We start from the raw sequence: 23,585 nt of genomic DNA, 5'->3' as shown, positions 1-23,585 counted from the left end.
CATGATCTCAGGATCATGGGATCCATCACGGAGCCTGCTTGAGAGAGTCTCCTCACCCTGCCCCTCCTGCTTGTGTTCTATGTCTCTCTCTAAAATAAATCAATCTTAAAAAAAAAGAAAGAATGCATACCCAGGTAACTTTAGGTGGAGATTAATAATTACTATTTGTGTTTTTCTCTATATTTCAAATGTTTCATTAGCTATTTGGCCAGAAAAAAGAGGAGTACAAAGGTTTTCTTTTCTTTGGCATCCTCGTAGCATCCCAGGGTAGAGTTAGCGGTATGCCAAGGGCCATTAGTGTGCTTCCTCTCATCAAAAGTTTCACTTCCAGAAAAAAATGAAACTATCCCTTAATAGCTTGATTTTTTTTCCTTTTAGAACAAAATGTAGGTGGCAGTGATTTGGGACTGTAGATACTTTCTATTAATTTGATTAACTACTTAAGACAGTTTTTCCTACATTATTTTAAAATGTCATCACCGTATATAGCAATAATGATAACAGAGAAGATAATAAAGCCATTTTCTGCTTCATTCTTAATGGACATACAAAGCACTTTCATAAAACTGTTTTCATATCCTTCAATAGATACATGATTTAGGGGAGTAGATTTAGTTTCCATCTTTTTGATGGATAAAAGTTCCCACAGAGTGTCTGCTTTCCTAGACCAGAAGGAACATGCAAGGTGATATGTGCCAATCCCTTCAACTACCAAGTTGGAATACTATTTATTCTGCCAAACCCCCACCGTTGTGGAAGGGCGCACAAGAGGAGATAATGTGTAGGAAAATCCTGGGGGAATGGAAAACCCTCTGCAAATGTATGGCTATGTTGTAATTTTAATTAGTGCCTTTAGTACTTCTTTTAATAAAACCCTTTCCTATAACATATAACATAACATATAATATTAGGCAGACTCAGAACTCTTAGGATATTTTTTTTAAAGATTTTATTTTATTTATTTGACAGAGAGAGAGATCACAAGTAGGCAGAGAGGCAGGCAGAGAGAGAGGAGGAAGCAGGCTCCCCGCGGAGCAGAGAGCCCGATGCGGGGCTCGATCCCAGGACCCTGAGATCATGACCTGAGCCGAAGGCACCGGCTTAATCCACTGAGCCACCCAGGCACCCCTTAGGATATATTTTAGGTGAATGATTTGTAATGAGAAAAAAATGTAAATTGCATCTATAGCATGATTTTTAATATTAAAAATATGTAAAGACAAAATTCTGAGAAGAAATACAGTAAAATATCACCATTTGCTTTTGGATAATTTTTTAAAATATATTTTTATTTCTCTTTTCCTTTTCCTTTCTTTAAGATTTTATTTATTTATTTGAGAGAATGTGAGTGAGCATGAGCTGGAGGAGGGGCATACAGTGTTTTATCAGGTTCAGGTGTATAATACAGTGATTTAACCATTCTCTACATTACTCATCAAGGGCTCCTCAAGAGAAGTATACTTTTCATTCCCTTTACCTATATCACTCATCCCCCGTTTTAATAGTAAAGATTTCTGTTTCACTTAAGAAGGTGTTAAGATTTGGGACTTCCATCAGCTATTTATCCAAGTAGCTGACTCTCAGGAGACTTTTGCAAATAAATAAATAAATAAGAATATATAAATATTTATATGTATAAACACACACACACATATATACACATACATACACACACACACAATGTATACATATATATATATTGTCGCCACCTGCTGGCAGTCCTGTTCTACTGGGACCGTCTTCCATCCAGGCGAAATGAACTTCTATGCTAGAAATATGCTAGAATAGAAACTGCTATCTCATCTGTGTTTCAGTCATAATAATGGCAAAGTTGGTTGAATTAAGTTTTTTTTTTCCTGGTTAGGCCAGGCTTTATACTAGGCCTTTGATTTCTCACAGTATCCAGAAGTATGAACCTTGAATGAAACTGTTTTTATGAAGGACACTCGAAGCACAGAGAGGTTATACAATTTCCCTGAAGCCACACAGTGAAGGACAGAGCTGAGCTACAAACCCAGAAAATGGCAAATTTCTGTTGGTGCTGCTTCCAACTGCGTGACAAACACTTCTGGTCAATCTGGAGTGTGAAAGCACTATTCATGGTGAAAATATTCATTAAAGAAGCATGAAGGGGGGCGCCTGGGTGGCTCAGTGGGTTAAGCCACTGCCTTCGGCTCAGGTCATGATCTCGGGGTCCTGGGATCGAGTCCCGCATCGGGCTCTCTGCTCGGCAGGGAGCCTGCTTCCCCCTCTTTCTCTGCCTGCCTCTCTGCCTACTTGTGATCTCTCTCTCTCTCTCGCTGTCAAATAAATAAATAAAATCTTAAAAAAAAAAAAAAAGAAGCATGAAGGGGTCGTGGAGAAGCAATGAGATGCAAGTCAGATGTCGTGGGGATTCACATACCCCTCACCTCCTTATAACCTCCCTAAGATGCTAAGCAGACACCATCCCAGAAGGAGCCTTCCCTTTCTCTGTACCTCATTCCTTGTTTTTCAAATTTTACTCTGAATGAAATGAGATCATTAAAAATAGAATAACCTGAGTTTTATCACCTTTTTCCCCCTGCAGACCTGTCATCTTTAGGTTGTGACTCAAAGTGCTGCCTTCAGGTTTGCGGAAGATAAACACACCAATGTCTATTCAACCGACCGGACCACCCAGGCGCCCCCACAGATGCACATGTAAATGTGCTTTTTGCATCTTTAAGTATAAAGCTATTTTCCACTGCATTGCCCAGTGTCTGCTATTGGAGGCCTAATGTGAGAAATTACTCTAACTCCAGAAACACACTGTTTCCACAGGAGAATATGCTCGCTCTCTGCTGGCAGGAAACAAGAGCATAAAGTTCTCTCCGGCTCTGGTGTCCAGGAAACGTAATTTAGTGTTTGGTGGAGCCCATCTCCACAGTGGGGGGGGGCGTCCCCTCCCTTGAGGTTCCCAATGCTTCTTTCCCTCCCAGGACCACTCACCCTTCTTTGCAGGTGTAAGTGACAGTGTTCCCAAAAGTGAAGTTCCTCCCTGTGATGACAGCGTCTTTGATGGCCGGCGGCTCTCCACAGACAACGAGATGGCAGGTAGGTGGCGCTCTGTCCCAGCTGCCTGACGCCGAGCATTCAAGGACGGAAGGGCCTTGTAAGCTGGGAAAGAATGGCTATTATGCACTGCCGTGGAGATGATTATATACAAAGAAGGGAAATCAGAGCGCTTCCGTCACCGAATGGGCTAAAACAACATCCCGCAAAATAAAATGGACTCCCTGGTGCTGGAGTAGGGCCCGCAGACCTCACCAAGGGATTACGTGGATGAGAAGGGGTTAATAGGCTGGTTGGGATCCAGTCATAATGGAGACAGACAACCAGGAAGTCAGGGTAACTGAGGTCAAAGGGCACTGTCCATGTCCTGAGTCTGGGTATGTGCACTGTTGCTCCTGACTCTGACCTCTGGTCTTCCTTTGATTTCGCAAACCTCACATCCCAGTGGCGTCACTTATCCACCTTTGTTTGCCCACCTCAATCTGTGTGTGTCACCTGACTTTCTACTCACTGGATCTGTTTCACTTCAGATCCCGCTGGCCAAATTTCTGACTGCAGCCTCGCAGCCTACTGTCCCTTCTGTTGGAACACACACATACACCCCATGCGTAACACTGATCGAATCAACCTGTTACAGTATTAAGAACTTGGGCTGCGACATGCTTTTTGTAACATCCCATGCGATGTTCAGTATAAGTGTGGTAAGTTATGTTCCAAAAAAGAAAAAAAATCCAGATACTATGTTATGCCTCCGAAACACTTTTTTGCTTTCATGTTTAATGACTGAATGTTTATAGTGACTCAACTAGAGCTCCCAAAGTTAGGTACACTGTTTCCCTAGGTATTCTCAGCATATAAACGAGTTCTCACAAAGCATGCAAATCTGAGACTATCTTTTACATTTAGAAACTTGTGTCTAAAGTCAGCTAGTTATATACAAATGAAACCTATGGAGTAAATAATGGGTAACGGAGTATTTTAGGAAGCTTGTGGTGTTAAGGACTTTACCTGTATCCACTCTCACATGAATATGATACAGTAGAAAGGTAGGTAAGCCCACTCAAAATATATTTCCCATTATTTATGCTTTCAGGGCTAGAACACTTGACTAGTTCACACACAGGAAGAGAATGACTCCAAGAACCACTAGCAAGACAGGATGATTCTTTATCACCATTCAGTGTATATCCTTTGTTACACCTAAAGAGGATAAAGGGAGATTACGGAATATAATTTGATTTATTTTGCATAATTTTATCAGTACCAAAACCTTTAAAAATATTGAGAATTTACACTTTACAATTTATTGGAAGAGTTCTTTCTTTTCTACTGAAGTAATGCTTTAAAATTATTTCCAAGGTTGAATTCTGTACATCTCCCCCATAGGGAATCTTGTTGAGTGAGAAGTAGAAAATTAAGAGTTTGGCTTGTCCCCAGTTTACGTCATGGATTAGTAGCTGCAAACAGAAAATTCCTAGTTTGAGAATGGTCTGGTTTAGTATGAGTGCCTGAGCCAAAGCTCCAGCTTATAACCAAGAACATTCCTTAGCTTGCAGGGCCTTCCTCCATGGCACCGGTTCTCAGAGCACCTCAGGGATACTGGTCACAACGATAAGTTACTTTTCAAGGGATTTAAGGATTCTAGATAGGAATGTCATCATTAGGTTACTGAACTTGATTCCTTTGCACTACACGTAATCCAATTAATTCCATATTAACTAAAAAACATCCTCTGGGATTCTTCTTCTACCTTTCTTTCAGTTTTAGGTCACAGACAGCACGTCGCCAACAATTTCTACAATGTAGTGGCAATCTTACACACTTACCTATATGTTATTTTACTGCCGTAGGTAAATGCTGACCCATCAATGCCACCATTTTCTGGAATAGCAGGTACACCACAGTAAACAGCTAGAAGGTGCAAAAACAAAGGAAGTGTTGCTTTTATTGCCAGTGTGCATAAAAGTCTCTAAAAGCTCAAGGGCAGCTCTAAGTTCTCTTGTCACGTTTAAAGATGAGTCCAATAGTTGGGTTTTAAATACAATGAATATTGATACAAACTAACACATGACACGTCTATACCTTAAATTTCTAGTAGTGCCAAACACCATGAACCTGGGGGAATTTATGAAACATACCTTCGCAATATGGTAACAGATGACTCCATTCTCCAGACTCCAAACATGTGATTTTGGTTACTCCCAACAGCTGGTATCCTTCCTCACACGAGAATGTGACTTGGGCGCCCAGTGTATAAACCTCACCAGAAGAGTGGCCATTTTCTGGATTTCCCGGAGCCTTACATTTTATAGGTTCTTGAAAGAGAGGAAAAGTTTGTGTGGGACAATGAGTGGTGTTCACACAACCACGCAGGGTCTCATGACAAAAAAATTTCACTACAGTTAAAGTACCAGTTAAATCTTGGTGGGGGGGAAGCTTTTGAAGGGAGATATGGAAAGGGCTGGGGTACACTGGACATTAAACGAGAACATACATTTAATAGGCATTTAAATGATAATATTTTGAAACACAGTGGACTAACAAAAATATACAAAATTTATCTGGCCAAAAGGGAGTTGTTTATTGGGAAGTAGTGTGGTACCAGGGGGTTTATTGGAAGAACTTTAGCTCCTCCTACCCCCCCACCCCCCGACTTCATGCCTACCTTTTTAAAAGAAACTGGCTTTCTATCAAATTGAGCTAAAGGCCATCCTCTAGGCAGATGTGAGAAAAATTCCCAGCCTCCCTTTCCAAACAGACTATGGAACAGAAATCCTTTCTCTGTATGAATTTGGGGTTGGTTACCATTTCTAGGAAGAGAAGTAAGTTAAAGGGATATTTACGACTAGACTTGAATCATCAAAAAGGGAAGATATGTTGATTCAATCTTTCTGAAGGTCATTCTGGCCATGTAAGCCAAGGGCTTTATTTGTATTTATTTTTTAATTAATTTTAATTTAACTTAAAAATTTTTTTCTTTGGGGGGGAGGGGCAGAGGGAGACTTAAGCAGGCTCCACACCAGCACGGAGACTGATGCTGGGCTCAGTCTCAGGACCCTGAGATCATGACCTGAGCCAAAATCAAGAGCCAGATATTTAATGTACTGAGCAACCCAGGCACCCCAGAAGTCAAATACTTTAACTTAAAAAAAAGTATTTATTTATTTCAGAGAGAGAGAGAGCATGCACAAGTTGGGGGAGGTGCAGAAGGAGAGAGAAAGAGAGAAAATCTCCAGCACACTCCGTGCTGAGTGTGGAGTCTGATGCGGGTCTCGACACTGCAACCCTAAGATCATCACTTGAACTGAAATTAAGAGTTGGATGCTTAACGGACTGTGCCACCCAGATGCCCCGTAAGTTGAGAACTTTAAATGAACCCTCTCAAAGAGTAAATGCCATTATAAGACTTGATTTTGAGACTTCCTTTTTACTTTCTATTTTCTGGGAGTTGGGCCTATATTACCAAAGTTATGATAAAATCTAGAGATGTGATAAGGGAGATGTCAATTTTTTTCAATAACGTAATTCTGTATAGCTGAGGCAGGGGAAACATACTGCTGGTGAAGTTGTCTTCTTTGCTCTGACTGTGGCCATAGAGGCCGGTGACGATATTTCTAAATCCCCTCTGTTCTCCCTGTACTATGTAGATGTTGCTTCAACATTCTGGTGGTATGGGTGGCTCCCCGTTTTATTTTCCAGAGACTGGGAAGTTGGGAGAGGCACAAGGCTCATTTAAAGCTCCTTTAGTGATACTTTTAAGTCTTTTTTTTTTTAAAAGATAGTTTTTCCCTTCTCCACCTGTCCTTTGGACTTGAAAATACTGTTGTATTTTTAAGTAACATATATTTGAAATATATACTTAAATTAAAAAAATTAATAATTTTTTATTATACACGTACTAGTTACCTGCACAGTTTTTACCATCTCCTGTGTGGGGTGGGATACATGAGCAAATGTAGGATCCATTTGTATTCAGGCAGGAAGCATACTCACTACAATCTGACCCAACTGCGCATTCATCAACGTCTAAAATGAAGATAGCTTACAGGTAGTGAAGTTGATTGATCTTTTTCTTATATATCAAATACTCTTTTTTTTACTCGTAAATCATTACATATTGCTTAATGCATAACACTACAGATACTTTTATAGAGTGAAAATATACTACATACAGTAGTCATGATCACATTGCAGACACACAATAAAAGCTATTATTCCCTCATGTTAGAGGTGGTAAGTACGAGAACAGAGATAGATGGAAACAGTCTCAATATCGAGCCTGGTAGCAATTCCAAATATTTCTGGCACGTCTCGGGACAGCTGCTTTGTCACTGTGGCTTGCCCAGGGCTTACTGGGATGAGATGATGTTAACAAAGGAATGTCACAAGAAAGCCTCAGGAATTCGGCAAGACTGTCTCCCAGGGAGCTAGAATGAACCCAGATGGTATTGCCAAGATTTATCTCACCAAGGCATGATGGTGCGATGCCATTCCAGCTTCCGTTATCTGTACAGAACATCCTTGAGTCACCCAGCAAATAGTAGCCATTGTTGCACTGGTAGGTCACTGTGCTGCCAGCGTGGAAATCCTCAGCTGAATAAAAGCCATTCTCCAGAGGGGGAGGCACCCCGCAGCGGATGCCTGTAAGGGGGCCAGGAAGAGCACAGCTACGTGCGGAGCGAAACGCTTGATGCACATTTTGTCTGTATTAAGCTAGAGGTTCAGTTAAGCGGGACTTTCTCGTTGCGCATAAACGCAGATGCAGAGCCCTGGGGGTGGGAGGAGAGTGGGGGGTGGGGCAGGCTGTAGCCAAACTTGTGCCCTCAGCATCCAGCAGACCTTCTGGCTCAGAGCGGGCATGCTCTTCATTAATGAAAACAAAACATTTATGAAGGTCCCACTAGACACCATCACAGGTGCTGAAGTTACAGTGGTGAACCAAGGAGACGAACCCCTGCCTTGTGGAGCCTACTCTCTAGTGGGAGTAGAGAAACAAGCCACAGGAAACACAAATGTCAGAGAGGACAGGTGCTATGGAGGAACTTCGCTGACTGCTCCACCCAATGAAGCAGTTGGTTTCCCCTCAACCCTCACTTTGTATTTCCCTACTTTGCTTTATTTTTCTCCGAAGCCCTTACTTCTGGCCCTTGTTCTTCTTCACTATAAATAACCCATATTTACTTGTTATTTCCTGTCTCTCCCATTTCAGTGTAAACTCCATAAAAGAGACTTTCTCCCAGCTGTTGCACCGCTAGGACACAGAGTTGTCTAGCACATAGTACATGGTTTAAAATCCCTGAGTAAATAAATGACTGGATGCATCCAATTCAAGAGATCTTTTCCCGTTTCCCACCCAGCCGTAACCCACCTCTGTTGGGGCTCCAGCTCCCAGCTCTGTCTTCCCTTCCCATCCTGTTCCCTATCCCACCCGGAGGGCAGCCACAGGGCTGGTCCCTTCATCGCCCATCTCCCTCATAGAGAGTGAACTATTCCATGAATATCTACTGTGTTTACGACTATGGTGTATCTTAGGTTTTATCTAGCATTCCTGAAAAGTGTCCCTGTGCTCCAACATCGGTTAGGAGCTACTGAAAGGCCATCCACAAAGGCAGCTCACGTTCACAGTGGGGGAGTGGTTGTGTCCACTGTCCCTGATTCAGACAGTACTGCACAGGGTTCCCAACCATCTGGAAGCCTGGATCGCAGAACACACTGACTTTGGAGCCTGGCTTTAAGTCGGCCGATGCGGTTCGCAGATGAGGTACTGACCCTTCTAAAGGTGGACAATCTGTGGGCAGAGAGCACAGGCACACGGCTTGTCAGCACCCTCGTGGCAGCGTCGCCAGGTCAAGCATCTCAAGTCACGTGTAGTGCCAGCCTCTGAGAGCCATGCCACTGCTACTAAGCCACACATGCTATAAGGTGACATGTGACCAGATTACTGGCAAGCAAAGCAACTAAAAAAACAAACCCTATTTGAGTCCACCACTTTTCCTCTTGCCACAAAAGTCAGCTGAATTTTTTTTAAGGAAAAAGTGGTATTTTAGAAATATTAATGAAATATAGTTGTAAGTTATCAAAACCCCTGAATTCTAGGACAGATTTAGAAACCTCTTCATATACATTGAGTTTTATGACCATTCAGAGCTGGATTAGACAGTGTGTGGGCTGTCATGCCCACTGCTTTTCTCTCTGTGCCATCTGTCCCTAGACGGCTGCTAGGAAGTTACGAGTGCCCACCTCGCACAGGACAGGGCTTTGATGGCATTTGAGAAATTAACCATATCCTTCCTCTAACCCTATTTTCCTAATCTTATTTTATTGTCATCCAAGTTTTCTCCACAGTGAATTCTGTACTCTCCAAAACAGTATGTGTTTAAGTATTAAAACAATAAATCCTTTGGATAAAGGTAGAGTAAGGGTGAATTACTAGCTAAACAACAGACTGACAGGCACATGCTACTTGACCAACGGTGCATTTCGAAACATCTCCTTTTGCAGGAAAATCTTGGGAATAGTCAAGAGATGGCAGTTTCTAGAAGGAGAACATTCTAACCAGAACAGAATATGCTCTTGTAATTGATCTTCACTTTTCCCACAATTCCAGACAGGAAATCAGGCCAGGCCAACACATTTCCTTTTTTGAGTTCCTCTGGGCATGACGTAGCCAGTGACTTCACCTGGAAGTTTAAACACGCATCTTTAGATAAACCTTATCTGTTTCAGTATGACAGAGTTATTATATCTTAATTGAGTCATCTTGAAAACATCCACAGATCTGCGGGGAGGCTGGGGAAGGGAAGGAGGCTTTTGTACAGTATGATTTTGGGGGTAACAGAGAAGTCTCTTCCCTCTCTCTCTCTCCTCCATGCCCATCCTCCCTTCTCCCAAATATGCCACTTGCCAGATAGTCTGAAATTCTCTACCTAGAATTTCTTGTCTCAAGCTCTGCAGTTTATTGAGGTGTTTTAGAGGTTCCCCACACCGCATTCTCCTATCTTCTGCCTCTGATCTAGAGGTGGGTAAACTGAGGCCTAGACAAGTTCTGCCACTATCATAATAAGGGTAGACATCTGAAAGCCCTCGTTATGTGGCAAATAAGATCATGACTATACCTGTCGTGTTGTGTGTGATCTGCTGAAACTCTACTATGCTGTCTACCTTTCACAGATAAGAAAACCGAAGCTTCGAGAGATGGAGTTAACATGTTCAAAAACCAGCACAACAAGGCTGTGGTAGAACTGGGATTTGAACCCAGGCTGTCGGACTCCAGACTGGCTTTACCATAGACTCCTCTATTACTCTCTAAGCATGGTTTTATGGCCATCCCTCGATTTCTGCATCTTTAGTCAGAGGGATGTGAACCAGTATTCTGATTCTCTCAAGCTTGGAAATCATAAGGCATCTTAAAATTACCTTGTCCAGTGAGATTTAAATACATCACCAGGAAACTGAAAAGGGGATTCACTGACAGTGACTGCTGATAACCTCTGCCTAGCTTAGTCTATGACCATAGCGTCAAATAATATCGGTGGTCAAGTCTGAAAACCCAGAGGCTGCAGTAAGATATGGCATCATTAGTCTGTTCACATTTTCACTGGGTTTGTACCTTTGAAGCTCATTACTGTCATACACTGAAAATGGAATTGACCTGCTGTGGAGACAGGACATAGTCCCAGAGGTTCAGCTGGCTTATGGAGCCCACAAAAGACTCAGCTGGGTTGAATCCTTCTCCTTTTTGGTCTTGTTCTTGCCCAACAACTAAGGCACCACCACCTAAAGACAGGAGAGAAATAAGGAGGAAGACTGACTTCATGTCTGTTATTCCAAAAATGCTAACTTACTGAAACCACTGCCAATATAAATGTATCAGGAAAAAGTGCTGAACCACCAAATTACCTACATGTTTTACCTATAAGGACAATTTCAATATTTTATCTAGAGCAATTTAAAAAATTGCCATGGAAGGTTTAGAATATTATATTAGATTCACAAACATTTAACTACAAGAACTGCACGTATACATATATATGTGCATGTAATATTTTGTCAACAAAGCAGGTGAGCTCTGTTTTACCTCCGTCCTTGCAGGAAGTCACCTTCCATGACAAGCTACCAGGAACTGCTCTTCATTTTCTTCTTCTTAATCCTGAAATGCTTACATTTCTATCACCAGTTCTTTTTTTTTTTTTTTTTTTAATTTATTTGACAGAGAGAGATCACAAGTAGGCAGAGAGTCAGGCAGAGAGAGAGAGAGAGAGAGAGAGGAGGAAGCAGGCTCGCTGCTGAGCAGAGAGCCCGATACGGGACTCGATCCCAGGAGCCCGGGATCATGACCTGAGCTGAAGGCAGAGGCTTTAATCCACTGAGCCACCCAGGTGCCCCTCTATCACCAGTTCTAAGGTAACTTCTAAATTTGCCAGTGGCAAATTCAATGGAAATGCTTCATAGTCACCTCTGCAGATTTCTATCATCGGTTCCTACCGGCCATTTCATTCTATTAAAGTGTCCTCCCTGGATGTACTGGACGGTCTGTGTTTGCCCTCCAGAGATACCTGCCACGCTCCTCAACTCTGCTTTGTGCCCCAAAATGTTCATACCACCTGGCTGTTTTGTTCCTCTGGCTTCTGTTTATACCTGCCCAATGGATGGACCAACCCAAGATAAGAAAGTCATATGAAAGAGAAGTTTAGTTTCCTGGATACCTTCTTCCCAGGCAAGGTTTAGGTTGGCCTAAATTCTGGCAACAACTCCCACTCCTTGTCACTTTGGGCCCATCTCTTGGGCCATTCCATTGTCACTAGTCACAGGTGTGTTTTACCGTCATAATTTTGGTTCTCTTAATTCTGCCCACACCTTTGAAAATCCACCCTTCCTTAACCTCTCTTTAGTTCTCCTTCGGGTGCCCCCGTTTCCCACCAGGGCCTGGGCTGATTTCACTTTCTTTTCATGAAGTTATCCTTTCCTGGTTCTCCTCCAATCTTTGTGCTCATTCTCTCTCTCTTCTTTGCCTGCCTCTTAAGACACTGAGGCACTCAGGCTTCTACTCATGGCGTCTGCTCTTCTTCCTTCAACAATCTCCCCATCTGATCTCGGTCCTGCCAATCAATACATGTAGAACCCCTTTTTGTGATTTCCCAAATTACATCCTTTTCTTATTAATCATTAAAAATTGATACATGCACAGAAGAAAATTTGAAAAAATAAAGCATAAGGAATTCTTCTTATCCAGAAGAAAAATCACTTAATGGTTTTGTGTATTTCCTCCTAGGTTTTATTTTTATTATTTTTTTCAGCATATGTGTGTATGTGTGTGAGGGGTTTCAAAACATACAACTCAGTATCATGCTATATATAATGTTTGAATCTGGCTTTTCTTCTTGGACATGGACATTTCATTAAAACACATTTCATGAGTTTTACTAGCTATTTTATAGATGAATACATAATAATCCATACTTTGCTTAATTAATTAGTTAATTAAACAACCATTTCTTACTGGATACTGGAGTTGTTTCCAAGTTTGGTACAAAAGTATCACTGAGATAAATACATTGCTACATGAGTATTTATTCAGACCACTGATTATTTCCTCTAACCTGATTCCTGGCAGTTGAACTGTTGTTTGTATGCCAAGGGTTTCTCTAAAGGTTCTCGACAAAAGTTTCTAAATCGCTTCCCAGAAAGGTTGCATCGATTTTCATTCCAGCACTCTAAAGTGTCTTCTATACTGAATCCTTGCCAATCACATCCTATCACTAAAAACAACTCTGTCAATTTGATATCAAGTGGTATCAACCTATGTTTTTAGTTGCATGTATTCCTGTGATTAGAATTCTAACTCAGTATGTCTAAAATCCAATAGAAATTCTTCCTTCACCCCTAGTCCTGCTCTGATAATTGTCCTTTTTCCTAGAATTCCTCTCTCAGCGACCAGACTCTTCAATGGACCCAGTCCCCCCTGAAGCCAGCCACTCACCAAGATCTGTCAGTTGGGGCTCCTTAACACTTACGCACTCCAACTCATCCTCACCTGCCGTGGTCAGACAACCACCTCCTTGGGTGGCTACTATTACAGTCTCCGTGGTTTATTTTCTGATCCCTTTAACGTACTTTCACTCTTCTATCAGGTTTTATTTATTTTTCTTAAATACAGAAATGCTAGTTTTTTAACCATAAAGGAAATACATGGTCCTTATGAAATATGGGAAAAGAATAAAGAAGAAAATAAAATCCACCTGCCATCCTACTATCCAGAGATAGCTGAAAGCAAGAATACTTAAAAGAAAAGGAACCATTGCCCCACTTTACCTAATGTCACTTCCTGTTGAAACATCTTTAATGTTTCCTTATTTGCTACAAGGAACCTCCAACCTTTCTTCTTCCTATCATGTATGTCACAGAAGGATCTAAACAGAGCAGGTGGATTTTCATATGTGATACTGAGAATCCTGTATCACCTAGTACTTTTGCATTCTTTCAAACAAAAATTCCCTGAATACTTTTTATAAGACAGTCTGAGCTCTGTTTGAAAAGTGCATAAAAGACAGATAGTATTAGTACTGCCCCAGCCTCTACACTGGATATACTTGCATCCTATATACACTATCACAAAACAAGCAACCCAAAACATACCAGCAATTCCTCTCCTCCTTGGAAGACAGTTTAGTAACCTTCCATGGTTAGCTCAGCCTGTGTCTTGCTAGTCTTACCATGAGTCCCCAAATGCATATCTTACACGGAGTAACACAGCTCACCTAGGAAAAGCTTCTAATAATTCAAAGTTTGGGTAATCAGGGAGTAGAAAATGGGAGAGATAATTGTTGACCTTTGTGCAGCACCAAGGACAAAAAAGCTAGCAAATGTGATGTTCATCTAAGTGCTTCCATGCCTGGCATCTAACAGAATTATATTTCTTTAGCTAAGACATACCAGGTATGGGTGAACCAACAGAGAGGCCCACACCACCATCAGATAGTTTCCCATCAATATAGACCTTCCAGGCTCCATCAGAACTCCTCCAAGTGATGGCAATGTGATGCCAACGGTCATCATTCACGGAGGGACAGTCTGTTATCTTTTCCTTGCCATTCACATAAAGAACCCAGCTGTGAAAAGATTCCAGGTAACAGAGTCATCAGTCATATGTCATACTCTCATCTATGGGGCACATTACTATTTTTCTTCTCTTCCTTCTTTTTCTTTCTTTTTTTGTATAGAAAGCATTTTGAGGAAAACCATTACTTCTTTTTCTCCATTTGGACATAGTTCATAGAGGTAGAGTTGACTTATAAATACACTTTATTGGGGTTCACTGAAAATTAGTTAATGCTTCTTGGACATGAAGGGGTAGGGAAAAGTCTTAGGATAATGAGAGAAGTTGATCCAACTTGAGATAATTTACCAACTGTCTATTCCAGGGAGAGTGAATCAAGAATGGAAGGAATGAGAATTGTACAAACATCAGACTGGTTTCTTTCCTTTGGAATGGATGTTTTCCTAAGACCAGGAACAAACTTCAGAGGTCTCATAGAAAGTGAGTTCTGTCTCTGGGTTGCCAAAGCAGTCACATGGCAGACGAAGTATATCAATCCAAAGGCAAACATAATTGGAACTAAACAAAGATGACCAACAAAAAGAGTGTTCCAACAACCATGTCACTTTGGGGAATGTCAAAAATACTAAGCAGTTTGAAATGAAACATCTTCAAAAGCAATTGGAGAAAAAGAAAAAAATAGGGAAAATTGATATGGAAGATAAGAATTCATGGAATACCTCTCTCCATAGCTTCTTAGTCCTTATTCATAGAAGTTTTGGAAAATACGGTCTTTTTATAACACTAATTATTTACCCTTTGTGTTTTCCCATTTTCCTTCCCTATTCAAGTGGGTAACAAGCTCTCTCTTTGTATGTATTTTGCCTCAGGGGAGGTTTGCACAAATTTCTTGGATTTTGTTTTTGAAAGCTCAGGTCCACTAAGGACAGGGTTTGAGGATGGGGAGAGTTCCATCAGAATAGTGAGAGTCCCATGGACTGAGGAGAAGCAAGAGAACTCAGTGGGGCCTGTACTCTAATCCGTAGCAACAGGACAGAAATTTGGGTAGATCTGAGATGAAAAGGCACCACAGAATCTGTCTCGACTGAAGGTCAGGGTTTCATGTGGCAAAGAGCTGTGATTCTGAAGGGCCCATGGAGGCTGAGGCAGTTCACAGCCTAGTGATAAGCAGTGTGGACTGAGGGCCAGTGATAGAAGTCCTGGGTAAGTCTGTGGCTCTTTAGCAAGACTTTGTGGGTTTCCAACAAGCTGTGAGGACCTAAGACAGGAAAAGCACTCAGTAGAGAAGGAAGGAAGGTAACAACTGAGACTGACCTTTCTGACAGCCCAGAGAGATGGGGCCCTGCAGGTGAACTAATTGATCCAAAGAGAAATAAACATCAGCTCATATACCTGAATCTACAGATGGGTTCATATTGAATATATGTGTTTCCCATGGGTCAATAATGTCACTGAAATCCTTGAACCCCTGCAGGCTCTGATATATAAAAGAAAGTGTTGGTCTTAAGAGTCAGAGTGTGCGACTTAGCTCTACCACTCCCAGAGTGTGAGATTTGGGGCAAGTCATCGAGCCTCTCCAAAACTTTGCTTTGCTACCTAGAAAACTAGTTCCTCAGGTCACTGCGAAGATCAAATGAAGTACACTTAGCAAATAGCAAAACATAATCCATGCATAAGGTGTTATCATTGAAACTTTGCTTTCTTACAGAACGTGTTCAGATGCTCTGTTTGACCATTGTCACTCTGCTGTCCTCCTGGAGCACCTGACCCCTTTGTTCCTCTATCTCTCAACCCCAGTGTCAGTTCTAACTTGGTCTCAGGATAAGATCTAGAGTATGGCTTTCCTGACATTTCTGCTTACCCATTATAATCGGTCAGGAGGAAGGTATTGTCACTACCATTCTCAAGTGCATATGAGATCGGTGTTCCATAATTATTGGTGTCATTGGATTTCATCCAGAATGTGCAGGTTACAGCCCAGAGAGATGGAAGCACACCATCTAGCATGACGTAACCATAGATACCCGAAACTTCAAAATCCAGGTTAAAACCTGAAGACTGGTCTGCAACAAATAAGAAAAGAGTGTGGACCATGGGAGGCATTTTTCAATTGTCTAAGGTAAGTAGCAGATATGCAGAACTGTTGTCAAAAAGTCCATTTCAGTCAATGTGATTTTATGGGAAGAGTTTCAACATTAAATGTATAGTATTTACAAAATATACAATACATTCTTTTAAGTTAAAGAATCAGTGGGTAACTAAGATAGGGAAAGCACTCAGTAGTGTAAAGAAGCAGAGAAATAGGGACTAGCTGGAAGGAGAGGTGGAATTGGGAAGTTAATAGAGACAGAAAACACTAATGTATGTCTGTATGCTGATGGGATGACTCCATAGAACAGGGGAATTGAAGGTTCAAGAGAAAAGGGGGAGGCAACTGCTAGGGCCACATTCCACCTCTACTCAGGGCCCTTGCTCATCCCTATTTCATGAGCAATTCAGCTCTGCCCCAATCCTGCATACCCTACTCAAGAAAACAAAAGTCGCGCAGCTAAAAGACTCCAGCACCCTGAGAAAGCAGCTTAACTCTGATTCTCAGACATGTCTATGGACTCTGAGCTCCTAAATCAAGTGTCCTTTCTAAACATGTAGAAGGTGAAGAGTTCTTCTAAATTTCATTTTCTCTGTTTTCCCTCTGAGCTTCATTTTCCTCACTTTTGCTATTGGGGATAATTGTAACTAGTCTGCTGGACGGCTGTCGAGATTAAAAAAGTACAAAATGCTTAGCATTGTTTTTGGTATGTAGTCAGTGCTCAGAACAGATAAAAATTGACATTGTTATGATCTCATTATTTTTAGTATTGTTATTAATAACACTGAGCTCACATATACCTGTTTCACACCTGCTGCCTGAAAATCCCGGCTGACATTTACAACTGTATGAGTTTAATTCATCCACACAGGTGGCCTGATTTCTACATGGGTTAGACTGACATTCGTTGATGTCTATTTCACAATATGGTCCAGTGAAGCCTGCTGCACACTGGCACCTGCAAGAAACAAAATGTTACTAACACATATAAATGCATTAGATGAAGAAGTCTCCCACTTATGACAACATTGTCTCAAAAAACTTTGAATACTGAAAGCTCATATATGCAGAGAACAGACAGGTGGTTGCCCAGGTTGGGGTGGGATGGAAAAATGGGTGAACTGGGGTTTTGCCTTGTTTTTAATTTAGATAAATTGAGTAAACAACTCTGAAAATGAAACATATTTTCCACATCAAGAAAGTGCTTTAACTGTTAGTTACATTTTTTAAAGTTCATTTAATTGAACCCATTTAAGACAATATATATCTGAAGTATGTAGCAAAAATAGAGTAGGAAGTGGTTCTGGTCCAGGCAAATTATTATTTACACACTGGGATTTTCTTTCCCCATAGAAGTGCTAGGAAAAAATACAAAAAGTTCACATGCTGTCCAAAGGCTTTATATATATTCAACCAGCCTTTATAACAATGATGTAACATTATCATCATTCCCATTATACAGATGAGTAAACTGTGGCTCAGAAACGTTAATCTGCCCAAGTCTCCTTATTACTAAGTGGTGGAGTAGGATTTTAGACCCAGTCTAGAGCCTTGCTCTACATCAGTATGCCATACAGTCTCTGTGGTATACAACACACCATTTAAACCTATCAGAATGGACAACAGATCTGATAATGTCAAACGCTGACAAGGGTGTCATGAACTGGGAAACCTCACATAGTGAGTAGAACTACAATTTGGCAACATCAAGGGAAGCTGAGGGTTTGCATTCCCAGACCCTGTAAATCCATTTGACTTATGAGCTCTAGGAACTTACTGCACAGGTGCACAGGACACATGTAGTGAGCATTCATAACAGCATTATTCTATGTGTTTATGAAGAATGGGAAAATAAACCATGGTATAATCCTTTACTGGAATACTAATCAGCAGTTAAAGTAAATAAACTAGAGCCAAATGTATCAATCTTGACAACACACAATGCTGAGTGAAAACAAAACCCAAATTGCAAAAGGAAGTATGTAGTATAATACTTATTATGTAACTGTAAAACTATACTATGCACTGTTTATGTAGCAACGTCTGAATGAGAAAGATATACACCAACTTCAGAGCAGTGGTTACTACTGAGGAAGAAGAAGAATGTGTGTGTGCATGTGCGTGTGTGTGTTTGTGTGTTTTGAGGGAAATCCAAAACGATCTTTAGAAGGTATTTCTTTAAAACAAAAGATGTGAATCAAATAGGGAAAGATGCTAAGGTTTGATAATACCATGATGAGTGTGTGATTTTTACTGTTCTTAGTAATTTTCTGTATGTCTGAAATATTTTTTAATTAAAGAGAACCTGTCCAATACATGTTAATTAATATTGTTATAGCACGTTTACAATGGAATCAGGGGCAGGGGAGTCTTTTTTTTTTTTTTTTTAAATATTTTATTTATTTGATAGAGAGAAATCACAACTAGGCAGAGAGGCAGGCAGAGAGAGAGGAGGAAGCAGGCTCCCTGCAGAGCAGAGAGCCCGATGCGGGGCTCGATCCCAGGACCCTGAGATCATGACCTGAGCCGAAGGCAGAGGCTTTAACCCACTGAGCCACCCAGGCGCCCCAGGGGCAGGGGAGTCTTTATTGAGTTCTCTGTATTCGATGATAAATCTATTTTGGCTAGACTTTCACTCATCCGTATCTGCCCATGTTTGATATTCTAGCAATCCAATATCCTTGTCTATGAAATAGGTTCACTTTGGTGACAACTAACATTCCCTTTGAATGAAGAGAGTTTATCTTCATGTTTCCTCTAATTAGGACTTAGACAAATTTGTAATTCATCGATTGTTTTTGACTCTGGGGAGAATTTAGAACTCTTGTTGTTTATCTGGAAATTTCTCATTGCCTGTGGTTAGGCACCTATATGCCAGAAGATGTAAAAAGCCTATGAAAAGATGAAGCTACACTGCTAAGATTTCATTCCCACATCAAAAGTGAAAGTCTCACTGGCGGAATCAGTTGCCTTTTTCTTCTGGATCGTGCCCTGGCTATTTGTTGGGGGACAGTAATGAAGGGGGCTGAGCCACAAGAGGACTGGGAAATTTTGCAACTGGGGTACTTTTTTCCCCCTTTCTTTTAACTTTTATAAACTTCCACAGACAGTGGCATGTTGAGCACAATAAAGTTTCCTAAGATTTTGCAAGCAAGACCAGTCCATCATTCGTACTGCAGGAGCTACAGACCCTGCGAGGGGGACAGGATGTAATATAGGGCCAACTTGACAGTGATAAAGGAGAGTGTCGATTTTCAAACTGTATTCTCCTGGCACCCCAAGAGCTGCCTCAGAAAGACAAAGGATGTCTCCTCTACAAATATTATTGTTTTCAACCATGAAAGGTTAGTTTTCATGTTAGATTTCTTATGAACCAAGGGTTACTAAACTAAAAAAAAAATGTTTGAAAACCACAGACATAGAGGGGCGCCTGGGTGGCTCAGTGGATTAAGCCGCTGCCTTCGGCTCAGGTCATGATCTCAGGGTCCTGGGATCGAGCCCCGCATCAGGCTCTCTGCTCCGCAGGGAGCCTGCTTCCTCCTCTCTCTCTGCCTGCCTCTCTGCCTACTTGTGATCTCTCTCTCTGTCAAATAAATAAAATAAAAGATTTAAAAAAAAAAGAAAACCACAGACATAGAATGTATACTGGCTCTTTGACAGGATGATGGCACAATTCCTTTTGACGTTAGCTTGTGCAACAACTTTGGCTAAAACATAAGACACTTGACGATGAGTTCTGTCTAGTGCTCTGGTATTTATTTCTATTACTGTGTTTTCCTTCATCTTTCATGACTTCCCAAGTACAGAACGGTGGTTTTCATATCTGGCCGTGCATCAGAATCATTAGGGAGCTTAAAACATGTAGGCTATGTATTTTAAAATTACAGGCTCTACCCCAGACTTAGTGAATCAGAACCTCAGGTGGTAGGGAAGAGTCTACTGCAGCCTATCCTTGGGCTAGAATTAGGGAGTGGCTGACTTGGAACTTGAAGGAATGCTCCATAAAGGCTGCAGAATGACTGAATGGTTGAGAAAATAAAATTAGTGCAAAGGACCACACTTAGGGTTTTACCTGAAGCTACTGGCACCATCTTTACACGCAGCTCCATTTTTGCATGGTTGACTGAGACATTCATCCACATTTTTTTCACACCTGGTCCCCAAGAATCCAGGAGGGCATTTGCACAAGAATCCCCCAACCTGATCTTCACAGAGTCCATTATTTAAGCATGGGCTTGACTGGCATTCATCGACTTCTGTTTCACAGTGCAGGCCTGGGGATGGGGAAGGGTGAGAAAGAGCCCAAATGTTAAGCCTGGGAAACAAAGCTGGAAGTGTGCACTTCTTGGAGGATGTTGCTCCTAAAGGATCAGAAGGGAAGCTGCTGGACTACTGGCCTCTCACACTGGTTTGAGATCCACTCTTGAATGAACTTTGGCTTTTGTAAGACATTTTAGGATTATGTTTTGGATAATCTGCTCTTTTGATCTCAGGTCTTTCTGAAACTAACATTCGTAATAGACATCTAATTGAGGCTATGTTAAAAAATAAAACTAGCAAATTTATTCAAAACTTTCCTGTTTCTTTGACCTTGGCTTTTTCCTCTGTTTCTTTGACATGGCCTTTCTCCTTCACTGGTCATTTTTTGGGGAACTCTCTCTTTATAAATTGTATATACATATATATTACTTTTTATATATGTGGGTTATATATATGATATACTTATCATATTGTTTAGCATCTATTTCCAGTTTCTTCTTGAATGTTTATCTTAGCATATAAACTCTTGTCTTTTCTATGTCTCTTTTTCTGTCTCCTTTCTCTCTCCCTCTCTCATTCTCTCTCTTACACACAAAGTTTTTTCTAAGCTGTTTGGGAGTAACTGCACCCTTGATGCCCTTTGACCCCAAAATACTTCAGCGTGAAGTTCCTCAAAAATAAGGACTTTCTCTTGGCTAATCACAGCACAGTTACAAAATCAGAAAATGAACATAAACATAATATAATGTTTAAAAATGTAGTGATTTGCGGTGCTTGCAGGACAATACAACGACGCAGGAAGAATGGAAACGTCTCACCTGTGTATCCTTTCATACAGGTGCAGCGATAGCTAGCCAAGCCATCAAGGCAGGTTCCTTTATTTAAACAAGGACTGGAGTTACACTCGTTTATATTCTCTTCACATAGCTTCCCTGCAAGGAATCGCAGAATATTTTAACTGGAGGAAACGTGAAAGGAATTTTGGATGAATATTTTCAAGCAAGCTATTCAGATGTAACAGCAGAACAATCAGAAATCATGGCTAATATGTTTGTGAAAAACTTTCCTCTTTGCCAAATACATTGAAATAAGATGTTTTCTTCCATTCTAGTTATTGCAAAAATTTTCTAGCAAGAAATCTGACATTTTCAACATACAATGGAAAATGATAACTATGACTATCTTTTTTTAAAATTAGGATGATAAGTATGATCTATTTCAAAAATTTTATATTATTTGCTAATTGTTCACCTCTTTGTTGAATTTGTTCCTTGAGTTCTTAAATATGACTTGTTTATCTACTAGTTGCAGGTTTGTACCCTTAAAAAAACGTATCCCCAGTAACCCCACACCCACCCCTGGCAACCACCATTCTACTATCTATTTATCTATTTATTTATTTATTTGAGACACAGAGAGAGAGAGAGAAAGAAAGCACAAGCGGGGAGGAAGGTCAGAGGGAAAGGAGAAGCAGACTCTCTGCTTAGCAGGGAGCCCAATGCAGGGCTCAATCTCAGGACCCCAAGATCATGACCAGAGCCAAAGGCAGATGCTTAGCGGACTGAGCCACCCAGGCACCCTCTACTGTCCATTTCGATGGGCTTGCCTTATTTAGATTCCACATATAACTGAGATCATACAATATGTCTTTCTCTGTCTGACTTATCTCACTTAGCATATGCCTTCGATTTTTATCCATGTTGTTGCAAATGGCAAGATTTCCTTCTTTTTATGGCTGAATAATATTCCATTACATGTAATTCAACCATGTTTTCTTTATCCATTCATCCCTTGAGGTACACTTAAGCTTATTCCCATATCTTAGCTATTGTGAACAATGCTACAATCAGCAAACCTTCTGGATAATGATTTCATTTCCTTTGGACAGATATCCAGTAGCGAAATTGCTTGATCATGCAGTAGTTCTGTTTTTAATTTCTTGAGGAGCTTCCATATTGTTTTCCATAGTGGTTGCACCAACTTACATTCCCATCAACAGTGCACAAGGGTTCCCGTTTCTTCACATCCCCACCAACTCTGTTAACTCTTGTCTTTCCCTAATAGCCATTCAAACAGGTGTGAGGTGGTATTTATTGGGTTTTGATTTATAGCAATGAAATTTTAATGATGCCAAGGTTTATATTATAAAAACAAGAAACTTTCTTCTTACCTGCATAACCAGGTGGGCAATCACAAATGAATTCCCCAACTAGGTCTTTACAAATTCCACTGTTGAGGCATGGCAGTGAGCTGCACTCATCAATGTCTGTTTCACACTTTAAGCCTAAAATGCAAACGAAATACTGAAGGACAAAGAGTAGGATCAACAGAAACAGAACATGATCATTTAAAGGTAATTATCTCAATAATCTGAATTTATAGGGAGTGGTAGTAGTGAAGGAAAGGGCAAAATTCCTTAAGTGTTACCATCCAGTTAAGTTTTTAGCAAAAGTACTGATTCTTTCTAGAGACTCCAGATATCTTGGGGCACCTAGCTGGTACAGTCAGTTAAGGATCCAACTCTTGGTTTGGCTCAAGTCATGATCTCAGGTTGTGAGATTGAGCCCCGTGTCAGGCTCTGTGCTCAGTGTGGAATCTGCTTGGTTTTCTCACTCCCTCTCCCTCTGATACCCTGCCCAGTTCTCTCTTTCTCTCAAATAAATAAATTTTTTTAAAAAGGTATCCTTATAAGGAAGAGAGCCTGAGTGGCTCAGTAGGTTGGGCTTCTGACTCTTGGTTTGGTTCAGATCGTGATCTCAGGGTCCTGGGATCTGGGCCCTGTGTCAGGCTCCATGCTCAGCAGTAGGTCTGCTTTTCCCTCTCCCTTCCCTTTGGTCCCTCCCCTGCTTACTCTCTCTCTTTCTCTCTCTGTCAAATAAATCAATGAATAAAATCTTAAAAAAAGAAAGATATATTTATAAGGATACATAAAAGATAGCAGAAAATCCCGAGTTAGAAGTTGGTGGTAGGGAGGGCAGGGGAAGACCTGGGAACATAAAATTAGTTTAACTCCAATGTGAAAAATATAGGGTCATATATACTTGTGATCATGGCATTTGGCTGAGGAGTAGGGGAGGGACTAAGTCCTGCCAGATCGCAGTGCATGTTCCAGGTGTTCTCGAGGGGGGCATGTCTTCTGATACAGTG

General features: G+C 41.0%; 1 protein-coding gene across 1 annotated transcript in view; it reads right to left on the bottom strand.

Annotated features, from left to right (window-relative positions):
- SVEP1 (sushi, von Willebrand factor type A, EGF and pentraxin domain containing 1) overlaps positions 1–23,585 on the bottom strand; it is a 184,789-nt gene that overhangs the window by 54,569 nt on the left and 106,635 nt on the right. The window contains exons 22-36 of the mRNA XM_046022808.1: positions 22,609–22,722; positions 21,257–21,370; positions 20,251–20,452; positions 16,979–17,136; positions 15,951–16,152; positions 13,966–14,141; positions 10,685–10,809; positions 9,590–9,713; positions 8,651–8,821; positions 7,501–7,674; positions 6,940–7,059; positions 5,172–5,348; positions 4,860–4,944; positions 4,042–4,233; positions 2,971–3,138 (exon numbers count right to left, since the gene is read on the bottom strand). Coding sequence (XP_045878764.1) covers positions 2,971–3,138; positions 4,042–4,233; positions 4,860–4,944; positions 5,172–5,348; positions 6,940–7,059; positions 7,501–7,674; positions 8,651–8,821; positions 9,590–9,713; positions 10,685–10,809; positions 13,966–14,141; positions 15,951–16,152; positions 16,979–17,136; positions 20,251–20,452; positions 21,257–21,370; positions 22,609–22,722 — 2,302 coding nt within the window. The remainder of the gene's footprint in view (positions 1–2,970; positions 3,139–4,041; positions 4,234–4,859; positions 4,945–5,171; positions 5,349–6,939; positions 7,060–7,500; positions 7,675–8,650; positions 8,822–9,589; positions 9,714–10,684; positions 10,810–13,965; positions 14,142–15,950; positions 16,153–16,978; positions 17,137–20,250; positions 20,453–21,256; positions 21,371–22,608; positions 22,723–23,585) is intronic.

Source organism: Meles meles, chromosome 11, assembly GCF_922984935.1.
Source record: "Meles meles chromosome 11, mMelMel3.1 paternal haplotype, whole genome shotgun sequence".
Lineage (NCBI taxonomy): Eukaryota > Metazoa > Chordata > Mammalia > Carnivora > Mustelidae > Meles > Meles meles.
This window is presented reverse-complemented; position numbering and strand designations above follow the sequence as displayed.